Raw genomic sequence first — 17141 nt, 5'->3', positions numbered from 1 at the left:
AGGATGGGGGAAAGAGAAAGGAAGGCCTGAAAGACCAAGGAAATCTCTCAAGACCCCCAAGATTTTCTCCTGGCCCCAGGAACAGGATCCAAATCTCCCAGGCCCAGCCCATGCTGCTGTAATGTGAGCAACGGCCTTCACTTCCATTATGGGATAGAAAAACTTATCATTGAAAAGCAGGGCAAGAAGGACACAGCCTGGGTGCCAGGCAAGACAGTGGCTGCATTTGTTCTAAACTAGTAAACAGATCTGTGCAGACAGGCATAGAGACTACCACTTCCTGTGGAGAGCATATTATGGGGCAGCTGGCAGGCTGCAGCTCTGTGGTCCTGTGTTATCCCAGAGAGAGGCTGATCAGGGCACAGATGCCAAGGAAGCCAGTGCCCCATCAGTGCCTACCTGTGCCGGCAGGCAGGAGGCAGAGAGGGTCAGATGGAGACAGGTGTAAGGGCTTCCCTCTCCCCACAGGACTGCAAATCTGCCCGTGGGCTGAGCACTTCATTTTTTCAGTGCATTCACTGAAGCCCGTGGACTTCAACAGTCTTTCAGGAAGACTGCATAAGATGAACACCACGTAGCCCTTCGTTCAGCCTGGCAGCAATTAAGAACAAAAAACCCCTATAGAATAATTTTGCCTGGTTTGTTGCCCTTACTTGAAAAGAAACAGAATGCAAGTTTTTTAGTGGGGTTTTGGGGATGTTCTTTTTAAAATATTCTGCTATAGCTCATGGACAATTTAGTTTTTGAAAATGAAATGTTACAGGCGATTAGTCTACCATATGACCTAAGCGTCATTGTTATTTCAGTCACAAGAAAGGTTGAATTTCATGTGGCCAAGATTACTGAGGTTTTAAGAACATCAGTATCAATTCACTGCTACAATTGCTTTTCTCCATATTTTTGTTCCAGGGCCATAACCGCCATTCTGACAGCTCTCTGTGCCTAGTCCAAAGTTCCTGAAGCCAACGTCGGCCTCTCCGATGGCTGTTATGGGTTTTGCACAGTCATCTGCTTGAATCACTGCACATGCCACAGTGCAACTGACTGTAGCAGCAAACTGAGCAAGGAACTGATTAAATCCATCAGAAAAACATCAAAAAATACCACCAGCAGTGAGATGCAGCAAAGACTGAGTGATGCTGAAACTGCGTTAAGCATGGATGTGGAAGTTTTAAACTCTCATCAGGCTTGGTAGCTCTATGATCTGGAACTCTGCAAGGTGGCACTGGTCTCTTCCTCCTCTACCCTCCTGCCTCTCTGTGGTGACAAAATTGCCTCCTGACTACAAGATTAGTACCTAAAAGGCTAGATGTGACCCTACATCCCTCAGAGCTGTTGGGCAACACTTCCGCTCCAGCTTTCTGGCCAAAAGCTCTGTGCATCCCCAGGCCGGGGCCAGGATGAAGGAAGTACTCTCCTTCTCCCTCTGCCTCTTTGCAGCTAACAGGGTGAAGGAAGAGCCAGGGAGAGCAGAAGCGGAAGTGCATTTGTTTTCACTCTCCACTCTGCTAGGAATAAGGAGACAGCACGGGAAACAGAAAGGGTGGAAAGGCAAGAGAGGGGATGAGCAAAGCTCTCTCTCCCTAATTCAGTCCTCCTTTGAAGGCACTGTGATTATAAATGGACTGAGAGGTATTTTCTTTTATTGCTGAAGCACTAACAGGGAGGGGGTTTGACCCTGGGGCACAGGAAGCAGGTCACTTACCTTACCAAAAAGAATTCAAGCCTCATTTTCTGAAACCAAAACTCTCATGGCCTTCAAAGGATACCAATATGCCTATTTACACTTAAATTGATTACAGCTGCAAAAACTATTGGCTTCATCTCATGAAAAATATCCTCTGTGCTTTTTAATATCAGTGTAGCAGGTATGCAATCTTTCCCACATTCCAGTACCATAGTTCTGAAGTTAACCTGCCTGCATCCTTGCTGCCCGTCTGGATGCCCCACATGTGCCGTTTTTTCTGACCATGCCTCTAGTGCTGGAACAGCAGAGCAGAGCAACACAACTTCAAGAAAAGCATTAGCTGTAGCTCTGGCTCATCTCAGCTTTGCCATAGCCTCCCCAGAGGCCTTTTGCTCACAGGAGAACATTTTGCATTTCATGTTTCAGTGGTAGAGGTGTTTTCAGAGCTTTCTCTGCCTCTTTTTGTCAATGATTAAAGATAACTGGCTGTAGGTGAGTTTGCATTAAATCCAATAGCAAGCTTGTTTTATTTTGTGTTATTTACATAATAGCTTCCAAGCACCAGGACTAACTTATAATTCATCGCATACCGCACTCACAAATGTATACTTTCAGAGCAGAACTACTAGGAGCAGACTTTTTTATTTCAAAGATGAAAAGATCATGATTTGATTGCAGGAAAACCATGGACTACCACTGGAAAAGAAATTTTTTTCAGGGTGTTTATGTTTTGTTATTTGTTTGCTTTACATATAATCCCATAGCGGTGGGTGGTACTCACATCATCTCCATAAACAAATGATCTGGAAAGCAACATGGTGTTTAATTTCCTTAACCCATCAAACCCTCCTTACCTCATACAGCAGCATGCCAATCTGAAACCTTGACTTGATATTCTGAGTAAATGGGGGGAGGAAGGACAAACAGTAGGTTTTTCTTTCCCACTTTTGTTAAAAGGCAACCAAGCATGACTCTTCCTACCCTGACTAACCTGGGTAGATGCCAAACGGATTTTTCCTTTCTCTAGGCAATGGGTCAGGAATTTCATCCGGCTAGAGCTGAGGCTGTGGACTTCTCTCTGGCCTTTTCACTCCAGCCTCCCCTTTCTCCACAGTTAATCCCATTTTTCTCCTCACATCCACAATTAGCTGGACTGTACCGCTCCTTGACAATCAGCTTAGAGGGGGGACTAATTTCTGCCTTTTCCTTCTGGAAACAAAGAGATGTGCCTGAAAGAAAAGCTTCCAACCACTCATGGAATAAGAAACTCAAATCCTGAGGCAGCATCTATGGGAGAAGAATGGATGGCTGGCCAAGACAGCATGCTGACCTGGCTCCTTAAATATAGATTTCTTTTATGTAGTTCTCAATATTTATCATGGATAGCTAAACTTAAGAAAACATGATCCTCAAAAATACTGAAAAGTACAAAGGGAAAATTTGATGTGCTCATTGATTGGAGCCTCTTAACCACTCTGGTTTTTGTGCCCTACAACAAATGTAAGGGCAAAACATATCTGGATTTAGCATGGGAAATGAATACCCTATCCTAATCCTATAACTGCACAATGGCTTTCTATACCAACCAAAATACTCAATTATCGCTGCTTTTCTTATGGAGCAGAACTACGGTAAGTACTTCAGGGGTTTCTTCTGCCTAAATTATACCTTTCTTCCTCTTATTTTCTATCAAACTTGTTCTCTTTTGAAAAAGAAAAAACCCCAAACAAATAGAATAGCTGAGTTGTACCTCACCACCCAAATTATCTCCTCTTCTGAGGAGTAAGAAATGAAGAAAACATACAATTTGTAATACTCTATGTTGCGTTTGTAATACTCTAGGTTACTTTTTTAATAATCAGTGTTACTATGCTTTAAAATCTCTCCAAGTATTGAGGAGCTAAAGTTTGCTCTGTGTGCCTGTGACCTGGGATGTTAAGATTCAGTCAGTGTAGCCCGACTCTCGCGGGAGAGCCCTGGCATGCAGACCAGGCAGCAGCAACTCAGCCCCTGGATCCTGCCTGGCAGCACTCTCCCAGCACGAGCATTTCCCAAACGGAAGAGCCTGCACTTGCTGAAACAAACCTCACTGGAAAATGGCAGCTGAACCCTAAAGCAAAGAAAGCACTTCTGAGCCAAAGCCTCCAATTTCACCTGACGTGCTATTACACTTCTTACTCTCAACTGCACTCAGAAAACTCCAAGGATTTCCTGATTCTCAAAAGCACAAACAAGTTTCATTTTCTCTTTCATTTAAAAAATCTCAGTTTTTCACTTAGGCACCATCTGCCCTGTGCTGTTAGATTCTGGGTAAGTTTTCACCATTGGGAAAATATTTTTTTAGAGGGTCAGGTGTCCCCACTCCTTTCTTTCATGTGTTTTTTTTTTTCTCCTCTCCCTAGGAATATTGACTAGTCTTTAAGAGAAAGATGGTGTGTAAATGGCCAGTTCTGGTGAAATTTGCTTTACACTTGAGCACATTTTAATATAGCAATGCTTCCCAAAAAGTAAAAATATAGAAGGAATACCACTACCTCTCTGTGAAACGCATAGCAACTTCAATGAATAACATTAGTTCCCCTACCACCCCAACTTATGCCCAACATCATATTTTCACTGCAAGTTCCTAAAATACATCTTTAAGGACAGTAGAGGTACATATTCATTATTTGTCTACTATTTCTTTTTCACACATAAATTGAGTACAGATTACACCCCTGCCAATTTTGTTTCCAATAGCATAGGAAAAATAAAACTATAACAAATTGCTTTTATTACTTCCTTAAACAAGAACTGAAACTTGTCCAAAAAAGCACGTGAAAGATTAACTTTGATGACTTGAGATTTTGCCAGGTACAGGGGGGATATAATATAACAAAAACTTAAAAATGTATTAAAAGAGGAATAAGCAACTGGACATTAAAAGAATGCTTGATTTTAATAGCATAAAGTGGGTTAATTGGTTCATTGATTGCTTACACTAAAAACAAAGCAGATTTTCAATGAAACTAATACGTTACTTATTTCATATCAAGTTGTCTCCCAGCTCTAGGTTCATCGGACCTGATTTGACCAGAGTCACAGTAATTAAGCATGGCCTTGAAGAAACAGTTTCATTTATTTGGCACAAGAATTATGAGTACACCAGGGAATCACTTTCTGTGTTTGTCTAGTTTTCTCCCCTTAGGATGTAACACTGCTTCTTCTGAAATCACCAGGAACTTTGCAAAGGATTTAAGAGGAATCAAGACCAGATCTTATGGGTCACATGTACTGTGACTGGGTACTGGGCTGGGTACTGGGGACAAACTGATCCTTCTGAGTGACACCTGTGGCTCTAAAAAGCATTGTCTTTACCTAATGAGGGGTTGGCTCAGCACAGGAGACACTTGTGGGGTAGGAGAGCCTGTGGGTCCACTAATGCAGGTGTGGCCAAGGTGCTTTGCACTTTGGCCAGTGCTGGAAGTGAGGATTGGCCACCATCCCTCGAGCTGCCACCCCAGGTGTGGCCTTCTCTGATCAGCTGACTGAACCTGGGGGCCAACTTCAGCACCAGGTTAGGTCAGCTTAACAGGTCAACTTTCAATGGCTGTTGCACCTGGGACACCAGGATTAGCATTTGTCCCTGCATCCTCTACGGAGAAGGCAGGTACAGGCTTTAATGCAGATAAAACACAGCATGTTCCTCCACTGCCATCCGCCTCTTCTGTAGTCACAATGAAAAAAAAAAAAGTGCTGTTGTTGTTGTTTCAAAGTCTAACCTCGTGTCCTGACTCTCCACAAATATTTCCATTTAGCCAAATGATAGATTTTACTTAAGTACAAACCAGAAGAAAGGTGAATGCAAGGGAGAGATCTATCTACTTATCTAAAACTCCCTTTTCGAAAGCCACGCATGAATCTCTTTTAAATGTATTACAATTCATCCTCTGTTTACTTTAGGCAAACAGAAAAACTCATCATGGAGCACTCATTTTCACAAGCTAATCAAGAACATTAGGTCCCAAAAGATTCATTTAACAGAAATATAATAGGCATTCCTGCTTGCTTTTAATCTTGCCTAGCTGCAAATGCTAAAATGAACAGCAAATTAACCCTGCCTTGGAACAGAGATTCTTTCACAGCTGATATCATCTCTCTTATGGCTTGTAAATACTCCAGGCTCCTTGTATGTAAGCTTTCCTAGCTTTCGCTCTTTCCCCACAGCAGAGAAGAGGAGTGGAGAGGAGAGGAATAGAGAGGAGAGGAATGGAGAGGAGAGGATGCTCCGGATGGCATGCAGCTATGAAGGGGTGGAGTAGGTGAGTGCTAAAGGGAGGACTGCCTGCCAGCAGAACAAAATGCAGCACTGCCACCCAAAAACAAAGCTAAAAGGTGGATGGGAGAGTGAGTTTTGGAGCAGTTCAGGGGGGAGGAGGGGCTTTTCGTGCATCATCAGCCACTCCCTGCATGGTTCTCCCTGATTTACCAGTGCAAGACAAGGTAGTATGACAAGGCCATTCACGTGCTGACATCAAATATATGAGATTTTTCAAGCAATTTGAGATTTTAAACTGTTCATGGATAGCAGAACTAGCATTAGAATGCTAAACAGGAAAAAAAACCTATCATATTTCATAATGTATGTCATAATAAACAAAAGCCTTTAAAAAAAACGGTTTTCACTGTGCTAAAGTAACAATCTAGACTTGTTGTAAGTATGTTATTCTTACAAGTAGTTCGCAGTTATTCTTGAAGGCAAGTCTTGGAGTTTCCTTAGCATAGTGCTGCTGGGGAAAATTTTCAGCATGTCCATCTTCATCTCTAGCCTGAAGGGAAATATAATGGCCTATTTAGGGACTTACAAATAATGGAAGGAAAAAAATAGCTAAAAGCATAACAGCTCAGATCATTAAAACAGACGGGAATCCCAAAATACAACATTATTAAAAAGTTTCTTTAAATATTCAGTATACCTTTTAGATATGAGAACTTGGGATGCTGTTTTCTTACAAAGCTTAGGTTGAACATGCAAAGTCATTGTGGCGTAATAATTAAAACAACAAAAGACAAACCCAAAATGAAATATTTGAGCTGCAAACTGTGAGTAATTCAGGGTTTCAATTTACTCCATTGCATTTCTCAGGATTACATTACATATGTACTCGTTTAAACTTTTTGACATGCTTAAGCGATCCTTAGATAATGTACTTGTATTTTTAGTTTAACAGCAAGGCCAAAAAAAAAAAGGTTTTCATACTCATAATTTACATGTAACACTATTATAAATAAATTGATTCCCCCTCCATGTTTAAGTGAAGCTTTGAAAGGAGCAATCATTTAGAGACAACAATGATCCTTCAGTCCCATGCGATCAAAATATTTAATGACAAAGATGCATTAAAAGTTACTGGTTATTTGGAACTACACTGTTATTAAGAAAGTTGAAGTTTAAACGGAGACATTACCAGAGCCCATTAGCAATCCTGCTTGCATACAGTATTTTTCCCTTCTCATCTAGAGCGTTTTCTGCTTTTGAGTTAAAGCAAAAGGGAGAAGCAGGTGAAAGGAGGAGTGTCAGCAATACGCTCATTACACTGTTCATTTGAGTGACACTTGCACTCCGTTCTGCTCCATCTCATCTGATTCCTGACTGTTCGCTCTCTCCCTCTCACAGCCTCCCTAAATTCACAGCTGAGCTGTCTCCCTCACATATGGCTTGCATATAATTATGCACATTCTATTTTACACTGCATTAAAATGATGAGCTCCTGGCTCCCTGCCAACCCATTTAAATCAGCCCATGCCCAAAGGAGCCAGGGAGAGGAGGAGGGCAAAGGCAGCGTGACTAGATCAGGGGCAAGGGGAGCAGGCAGAGGCAATGGGGGTGAGGAGCAGGTAGTACTGCTCCCCCTCCCTCCTGCTATCCCATATGTGTGTCCCCGGGGTGGGGTGGGACAGGGGGTCCAGGGATGCCCAGGTGCAATCCAGGCATACCTGGGTGGTTGTGGCAGCGCTGGCATATTGTTCACCCCTCACTCAGCGTGAACTGCCTGTCATCATGTGTCACACACTCAGCGCCCAGGCTTTTCAGTGTTGGCATTTATGAAAGATATTTACACCTTGTAGGCTCTGTGACTTGTTTGTCTTCAAACAGGCTTCTGCCTCTCCCCGAGGAGATGGGATGGGAAAGGGAAGATGTGGGGTAACAGCACTGTTGATTTTTAGGAAAACATGAAGGGTCTGCACCTCAATGAAAGCCCCTTGACTCCAGCAGGCTTTGACTCAGGCCTCTGCTTGTCAGCCATGGGGCATGAACACAGTTTGCCCAACAGAAAATACCATTTTTGACAGTGCAAAATTTGTCAAAAAGTGTATTTTGAGAAGCACCTACAATTGACGATTATTACAAGAAGCAGGAAGTGGGAGACTTTATCAGTTTATTCTGTATGTTTCCTAGCAGCTTATAGTTATTTTCTCTCACTGCCCTCAATAATTGCAGGTTGGAAAAATTTTACCGTGGTACCATGCTAGACATTGTGCATGTGATGGCTGGCACATTGTACCCTGCCAGTGACCCTCTGGAGCATTATCTTGGTGCACGCACACACCTTGTAAAATGAAATGGATATCAGGGTGTTTGTAGTGCATATGCCAAAATACAGAGATAAACCCCACCGACTTTGACACGCTTACCAAAATTGCCAGTTACACAAAGGTTATTCACCCCTGCTGAACAACAGCCAGGGGTGAACATGCCCCTGTTCCTACTGATCCAAACCTTACTTTATTTATTTTGGATGTCACTAAAATTCCCTAGTCTCAAAACCTGTTTAGCTACATACTGCTATAATTTACTCAGACAGCAGAAATACATCTAATATATCTAGCTAGTTTCTATTGTAAAAACCACCTATTCTGATCAGCCAGGGAAAATTCTTCAGTTACTTTACAGTAATTCATTACTACCATCTTCCAGTTGCAAATAATTTGCAGAAGAAAGCACTTCTACAATGTTCAGCACTGTTCTAAGCGTATTAAAAAACTGGCTTGGAGTTTATCTCGCAATGGTAATATTGTGATATGCCTGTGCCTACACTGACCCACTCTCAATCATAACTGCCTCAGTTCCCCAGGATCTTGAGCTCATTCACAGCAGGCTGGCATCTACAGCTTTGCCATCAGGCTTGGCTGCCATGGGATGCTATTGTTTAAAAGCCAAATCTGTGATCACTCTGATTTTTTAAAATGCTTTAAAACTGCTAAAATCATTATAGAAATGCTTTTATCAAAAAACGTATGTCCAAACTGCTAGATGTGATTGATTGCATATATGTAATACTTAGTACAACTGCTCTCACAGCACATTTTTTTCCAGGACAAAAAAGGCCTCAGCTCGTGTTCTGAGGCCTGGAGCCATCGTTAGTGCTGCTAGTTTTATCAGTACAAAACTGCTGCAACTTCACTCTGGCAGTGCCTCTCCTGGGATTTACTGAATCTCCTAATTCAATACCCTCTACTGACAGGCAGCCGCCTTCCTGTCAGCTGCGTGGGATCTGAGAGGGAAACCTGCCCATTGCCAGCTCCTGGGACACCAGGCTGGACACTTAAAAAAGCAGTGGCACACACACCACCTCAGCTACTGCAGCCAGAACAGAGCACATTGCCCAAGAAGCAGTATGGGCAAGGAAGACCTAGTGAGGAAACTGCAGCTGACTTGGTGGAGCTGGTTTGGCTGTAAAGTCAGCCTGATGATGGGTTGCAAGGGAAATCATGGCCTTTAATTGCAGGTTAGATATCAGGAAACCCTTCTTAATGACAGGTATAGCAAAGCACCAGAGCAGATTGCCGAAGGAGACTGTCAAAGCCCCATCACTGGAGTTTTTTAAGAGCAGATTAGGCAAACATCTGCCAAGAATGACATGCACTGAGTAGCTCCTGATGTGGGGAAGCTGGACAGATGAGAACATCTCCTTTCCGAGGTCCCTTTCAAAGCTTTCCACCACTGAGCTTCGAAAGAAAATGGCAGGAGATTAAGGAAAAAAAAATTAAAAAAAAAAAGAACAGAAAACAGGATCTGAAAGGACCTCTGAAATAGGACAGCATTTGATGTTCAGATATACATGGACTCATTAATAAGTGCATGATGACAACTATCTTTGGCTACAGAAACTGTGCTTTTTGTTCATAAGCCAGCCAGCCTACATTTGTGAAAGATGCCAATAGTTTGGAAACAAACCATATATTCAGTCAAGATTCCTTTTTTTAACACAACGGAGGAAGAATAACCTACAGCAGAATTTCCTTCTCTACAAAGTGCGTGGATATTTGTTTCTCCTTATTCTCAGAGAAAAATTATCTTGATCCAGGCAGAGAAATTCTGAGCTTCAGTGTAAGTCCTTTTGTGCAGGTTTAGCCCTGGGAGAGGAAATCTGTGCTTACAATTTAATATTAAGGGCAAGATCTTATGATAGGATAAATCACAAGGCAGGTTGAACCAAATAATTTATTAAGATGGAACTTGTTAATGCAAAGCTTCCACTAAAATGGGACAATGCATGTGCAATGAAATCCTACTGCTTAGTCCACAAAACTTTAATGCCATTTAACCAAAAACACCTAATATCTAGTTTCTAAGAGCTACAGTCACTTGAGTAATGCAGAGTGACAGAATATTAGCCTGCTTACTCAGGATAAAATTGGCACCTACTTTCCATAAACGTCCTTTAAAACAGATGAAATATGAGACCATTACCCCCAGACACGCTAAAGGCAGGCATTAGTTGAATGTCTCTGGTAGGACAAAAAATAAGCTGCAAGGAGTTGAATAGTATTGCTATAGAAGTGCAGATAACTGCGTCAAGGCTCCTGTTCCTCAGCGATGAACAGAGGAAGTTCACATCACCCTTAACACTACTGTCTCCAGAGGCTGGCTGCAGATAGGAACTGGAAGCTGTGTTTCCATTTCCACCACAAAGGTTATCTCTCCCTTCACCGAAACTCGAAGGAAATCCTCGGGGAGACCCTAATCCTTGAAATTTTAGTTCCTGTGCATTTCTGTTGTCCCATATAATCAATTATCATGCTCTCTACATTCACTATACCAGCAACAGTAAAAATAATACTAAGCTTCCACCTGCTGGTATTCTTCCCAAAAATATGAACATACTTGCTGTGGGCTGGGTGGTGGGGGAGCCCAGCATCAGAGTTCTGCATGGTGGTTCTGTGCTGGGAGTGGAGCAGGGCCAGGGAAGATGGTCCAGAGAGGACATCCCCTGGTTCAGCAACCATGCAGTTATAGGAGTGAACGGACTCTCAGCTCAGGGAAAGTCTTCCCTCAGGGAAAGCTCCCACTAATGTTTGATGACAGATTTGCTCTTCACAAGAATTTCAGTATTTTCTTGAATCACAAAGTGATGCAATTAGTCATATTTATTAGCTTGTTGCCTCTCTAACTGCATTCTATTCACTAATCTGTACAGTTGTAACATTTTGCCACTCCAAGCCTCTAAAGTCTTCTCAAGCTTTTTGAAAAAGTCCCAGGTATTTTGAAACATGTCAAAACAATGTTTCATAAAATCTCCCAAGATATCAGATTAGTGAAAAGAAAGGACCTAAAATCACACTGGTTGTTTATCACATCATTATAACTTACATTCCAAGAAAGTTGAAGTTATCCCTTTTGCCTGACCTCTTGTGACTAGCCCAGGTTATAGGTGAACACCCTACCCAACATTTTCCAGCCTGGGGTCTCTTTACTGGCTCTCTGCACACTCGGTGGTGGTCTATGGAGAGCTTGCAGGTCATGTGCTACTAACTCCCCTTGTTTCCAGCTGCTAAAATGCATTTAAAGACAGCTAAAAATACATTAAATACTTTCCTAATGTTATTTTTCCATGTAAGCAACTGCTGTAGTCACCACAGGAATGTTATTTGATCACCAAGGGGAGGGGAAGTGGTCCACAAGACAATCTGTCTACGGGAGGAGATCTACAAAGTTAAAAAGAAATCGGGAATATGCCCTCTTATAACTTCTTTATTAAGTATACAAAGGAAAACCAGAAGGGCTTTGGCTGACTTGCTACCTCCTCTACTCTCGCCAAACATGCCACCCCAATGCTCACACGAACACATGTACCAACACACATGTGCAGATCTCCACCCACTATTTAAGTTAGAAACTGAGATCTTATTTATGCTGGAAGCAGTCCTCAGTGGATAGAAACCAGCAGAACAACATCACCATGACAAGCCAAACCTTGGGACTGCATGTGCAGCTCCCCCCAGGTCCTGAGAAGAGGGTATACCTCTGGCGACAGGTTTGTGCCATTTTGTTGCCTGTGATCTTTCCACAGACTTCCTTGAAATCTCTCTTTGGCACTCAGCTGCTCCTGGCTCCTACATATTACAGTACAGACTCCACAACTGTGGAGTCCCTTTCACAAAGTGAAGTTACATGGTCCCCAAGAAGGAGCAAAGATGTCCCTGAAAAGGTGCAGTTCCTAAGCAGAGCCCAAGGTTCAATTCCCCGCAGGCATCCTCAACAAGACAAGGATCCCTTTCATTGTCATATCCCTTGCTCACAGCTGCTCATGTCTTATTGTGACCTGCCCATTACAGACAGTGATGAATCTAGATCCAAACTCCAACCTTTGTTCAAATTTTAGTTGCTATTTCAAAAGCTAATAAAAAATCTGAACACTAAACTACTAATGGTAAACTGGACTAAAAAAATTATCGAGTCCACATGTTTAAGAGAAGGTTTGGTGTGGAAATGACTTCAGGAGCCAGCGATCTGGCTACTGTGATTAAGCCCAGAGAAAATACATGATTCTGAATATCCTGCAAACTTCTCCATTGTGCTAATGGAAGAAATACCTACTGACTTCAAAAATAAAGTCACCAGGTCAAACCTCCTGTTCTAACTAAACCCAACACACACCACCTCGCTGTCCCTTTCTGAACACATGTAAAATCTCCTGGCAAACAGGCAGTTTTGCTGAGAAAAGCCAACCCAGAATAAATGCATTACAACAAAGAAGGTGCCAATCTGTGGAATGATAGGGCAATGTTTCTGAAATTATACTTGTCAAAGCAACTGAGGACTGTCACATTCATTTTCTTGCATAACTGAAGCACACTAAAAAATCCAAACAAATGTGCCTGCAAATCTGAAAAACAGTTATCTAAGGATTTTTATTCTTTTTTTAATGCCTGTCTTCCACAGGCTATGGCACTGACTGGTCCACCTTTATGAACTTATTTTTCACTCAGAATTTCATGGTATAAAATTACCCACAGCTTATTTTAAAATGCAAACTGCAAACTCTTATTATAATCTAAGGAATATTAGAGGTGAATCAAAAGAAAATACTAATAACAGTACTATTTTAGTGCCTGCTAAAGTAATAACTTCCATCCTATTGCATTGAAAACTTAGACCAAAAAAAAAGAATTCAGCTTTGGATTCTATAAATCTTTTTCTACCTTTCCCCCAGTTTTGTTTCATATATTTTATAGAACCCTGCTGGACTTCTCATTCTTCCAGGTAAAAATCAGGATTTTTTTTTTATACTATTTGCAATGCTGCACATTTATAGCCCTTTCTACCACAGTCATAAAATACCTAGAGAAAAACTGGTGATCACCTTCAGTTTCCCCATACACCCAGAAAGAGCAACCGAAGCAAAAATAGCAGTGTCTAGTGCCCTGGATCACTCTTCTAATTTTTATAGGAAGAGGAGTAAAAGGATTGAGATGTTAAAGGACTCAGGCTCACAAGCAAGCGAAGGTGGTACAGCCTCGATCCAGTTGCTCAAGCAGGGAACTGCCTAATGCTCTCAAGCGAAAACTCTGCATTCAATCTCATATTCCCATTGCATTCCAGACTTACAGGCCTTTTCCTTCTTCTATCAGCTAATACCCAGGCAGTTTCTGCAGCTTTCCTGCCTTCCACAGGACTGTGCTACCCTTTCCCTGACAGTTCATGGCACAGTAATATATGAGAAATCTTCAGGTGGCTGCCTTAAAAGCTAATTTTTCAAACTGCACAAACCTTTAACCATATCATAAATTTTTAACAGCCAGTTCAGAATTGTCAACAAATAAACATGATAATAAACACATAAGATTGAGACAATTTGAAATAAACTTTGTTTATTGCCCCCTCAAATGGTTTTCAACCAGTCACAGCTATGTGGGACCTTCATAAAAATGAACCTTTTCTAGTAATCTCCCTCCTGATTCATGACAGGCCTGATCTAGAGACACTTATGGACTGTGCCTGACAGTTATTGCAACATAGTCAATACACAGCCTAAAATATGGCTAGGAAAGAAATTAAAATATACTACAGACTTCCTGATAGCTTCCATTTTTGTAATGGGTAGCTCACACCAATGTAGTTGATAAGCTTTTCCTCTTTCTTCACATTCCCCGATTATTATAATTTATGAGATAAAAGCATTTTCCAAAGTATTCTGTGTGTTTCACTGTCGGGTAGTTCAATTATCCCTTTTCACTGCTGCCATTTCTACAAGGGTTCCCCAGCTCAGATGAAAGACTTAGGCATGAGGCAAGCAAACATTTCCAATGAGCCTGCCAGAGAAGCACAGAAACACAAAAACAAAACACAACACCAAGGAGGAGGAAAAAAACCAGAGAAAAAAACAAAACAAAACAGAAAAAAAACCCCTCAAATGTTGGTTAGGGTTAGCTAAGGCTCACAGACGAAACAAATCACCGTCCCTAGTGAATTTGTTTCAATGCATCTGCTTATTTCAAGCTTTGGTGTTGTTAATACCAGAGCAACAACGCAGATTTTCTCTCATTGCAGTGTCACATATAGGATTAATCATCTTGACTTGGAGCATATTTTTTTAAGGCAATTGCAGGCTGGTTTAATGAACTCCTCTCCCACTGGCTTTTATAGACTAGTCATGATCAACATACCATTAAGATCCCTTCGCCCCATCCCTCCCCTCTCCGACAGCTTGCCTTATTTGCCTCACAACAGTCAATATCCAATTAAGAGCCAACAGATTTGATCAATACAGAAGGTAACAATGAGACTTAAACAGCTGGTAAATTCTACATCTACTGTTTTTCTTCAGTTCCCATCTCTGAGGCATATAAACAGTTCTGCACCTTGAATAAATGCAGAGAAGAAAAAACAATGACCAGGTCTGGCTGGTAAAGCTTTCCCTCAAATGGGCTGTGTCTGACACTACTGCACAGCAATAAATGCTTGTCTGAGGTCAGCGCAAGACAGGCAGGATCCTATGTTCTGTATTTTCTGTGGCCTTTTAAAGGGTGAAAATAGAAATCTCTTCCTGCTCTGGTTACAAGTGACATGTCACTTGTGCCATTCACACATGAAAATGAAGGGGCTGTAATATTATTAAAGCAATCATTTATGAGCTGGGCCAAGGGATGACTGGTCTGGAGAGGGGGGTAAAACTCAATAGTAATGGAGTGTAAGCAAGAGAACAGGCAAGGAGAGGGTGAAAAGAAAGGAGGGGAAGCTTTAATACAAATGACACATCCTACAACCTTAATATCATCTCTCAGTCTTTCTGCCAATGATGAATGGCTGCAATAAAAGGTTGGATAGTGGCAGATATAAGCAGGAAAAAAGCAAAACCTGGCTGGTGGTGAGAAGCATTTGTTACAATTCCCAAGAGCCCAGCTGGAGGTCAGGGACCGAGGTCACAGTACTGCCACTGCCTTTTTGTCTAATACCAGGTGCAGTACTTCTCCCTTGTCTCCTGCCACCTTTTTTGATGAAAAGTTTTACTTTCAAAGACATTTCACAGAGTAACAGGCTGATATAGTCCAAGAGAGGTAGCCCTCCTTTTCCAGGATTTCCACTCTTCTTTAAACAAGAAGTCGTGACCATGGGGGATGCCACGCTCTCACTGACAAATGGGACCTAATCCAAACACCTCTGAGTTTGCTCCCAACACTGCCAGAAAGTTATTCCTAAATCACAGTGGCATGCCTGTGTTCTCCACTGCCCACTGCAACCCTCTGTCATTTGGAGGGATTCCAGTAACATATATCATGTCTAAAACCAGGAAACTGTCTATTCAAACTCATAAGAAAGTTCAGAGCACACAGAGCTTTACAGGCAATTGGAGGCAACTGACTGTAATTTTTCTTCCCAACTTGCCTTGGGATTTGAGAAGTCCCATTCTGAGTTTTCTCCCTTCTGTCACAATAAAATAAAACGTGCTGAAAAACACCTCTGTCTTCCCAGTTTCTTTCACTACCATCTTCCATGGGGAGCAGTTGTGGATAGATCCTTGGCCAAGTTTCTGAGTCTACAGGAATCCACTTCTAACCATTCCCAGCAGTTCACTTCAGTCCTCAGGGTTTATCAGGCTGCACCTTTGTTTTCAACTCTCTGCACTATTATTACAGAAAAAAACCAAAACCAATACTACTCTAACTCTTAAAGATAGACTTAAAAAATGGGGATGCTTCCACTTGAAAAAGGAGCAGGCAGAAACACATTCGCCATCTTTCTGTCTTCTGCATTCACTCAAACAGCCTTTTTGTCACTTCTGTCCCTGACCCACTGGGCCCTTTACCACACAGCAGAAGCCTGCATGTTTTGCCACCTCTTCTGTAATCCTGATTTTGATGGTTGGAGTTGATGATCAACTTTGATGGTTGAGCTTGATTATTTTAAAGGTCTTTTCCAATCTTAATGATTTTATGATTCTCTTTTCTACTTTTCAGTCTTAGCTCCTGTCTTGAAAAGCATCCTTTAAGGCTTCACCAGACTCCTGCAAGCTCCCAGAGAGCACTGTTGTCTCCTCAGGTGTATGCATGCGTATTTACATGCCACCTCTACCATTTCAGGGAGGTACTGTCAACTTTTAAAACTTCCATGTGTTTATTCCAGACTCTTATGAGTTTGCCCTTTATATAGCTTCTGCTTACCCATATATATTGCATATACGTAGCCAATAACCTTGCTTACAGCTCTGCCCTTCTTTAATGTTTCCTCACAATTCAATGGTCTACTCAGTGTCACCTCAAATGTGTCATCCATTGTGTTCCTGAGCCTGATGAAGCCCAGTTGATGGCCTGTACAGTAGGTCTGCTGCCATAGGTTTGTCTCATTTTCCTCAAAGATGGAGCTATTGCTTCCACAGGGAAGAAAAAAGATGCAGCTATGACATTCCTCTGCAAAGCTGGCACCAAGGCTAAAGAGCTGGGAGCTGTCAAAATCACACCTCTGCACAATGAGTGACCCTGGGTCCTCTGTTCAAGGGTTGGGCTTGAAGCAGCCTGGTGGGCTTTGCAGCATTCGAAGAGCAAAGTACTCCTCATGCTTCTCCGCTCTCAGTCTGTAAATCAAGTGCTTGCCTCTTCTGTTGCCAGCACAGGGACTTACCTATCTCAGTTTAGGGCAGAGTTGAAAGGATGTCCCTGTCTAAGCAAAGTCTGGAGAAACCTGTAGAAATGT

General features: G+C 42.0%; 1 protein-coding gene across 3 annotated transcripts in view; it reads right to left on the bottom strand.

The window, feature by feature from the left end:
* Window positions 1–17141, bottom strand: part of SOBP (sine oculis binding protein homolog) — a 116453-nt gene that overhangs the window by 45588 nt on the left and 53724 nt on the right. For 2 of the 3 annotated variants that reach the window (XM_017829084.1, XM_017829094.1), the window contains one exon: window positions 6400–6495. The exons of the other annotated variant lie outside the window; for it this stretch is intronic. In XM_017829084.1, the coding sequence (XP_017684573.1) occupies window positions 6400–6495 (96 nt within the window). The remainder of the gene's footprint in view (window positions 1–6399; window positions 6496–17141) is intronic. 3 annotated transcript variants of the gene reach the window in all.

The sequence above is a fragment of the Lepidothrix coronata genome, unplaced genomic scaffold (genome assembly GCF_001604755.1).
Source record: "Lepidothrix coronata isolate B3197 unplaced genomic scaffold, Lepidothrix_coronata-1.0 Scaffold5, whole genome shotgun sequence".
In the NCBI taxonomy this organism is placed as follows: domain Eukaryota; kingdom Metazoa; phylum Chordata; class Aves; order Passeriformes; family Pipridae; genus Lepidothrix; species Lepidothrix coronata.
The sequence above is the reverse complement of the archived record's forward strand: the minus strand, read 5'-3'. Positions and strand labels throughout refer to the sequence as shown.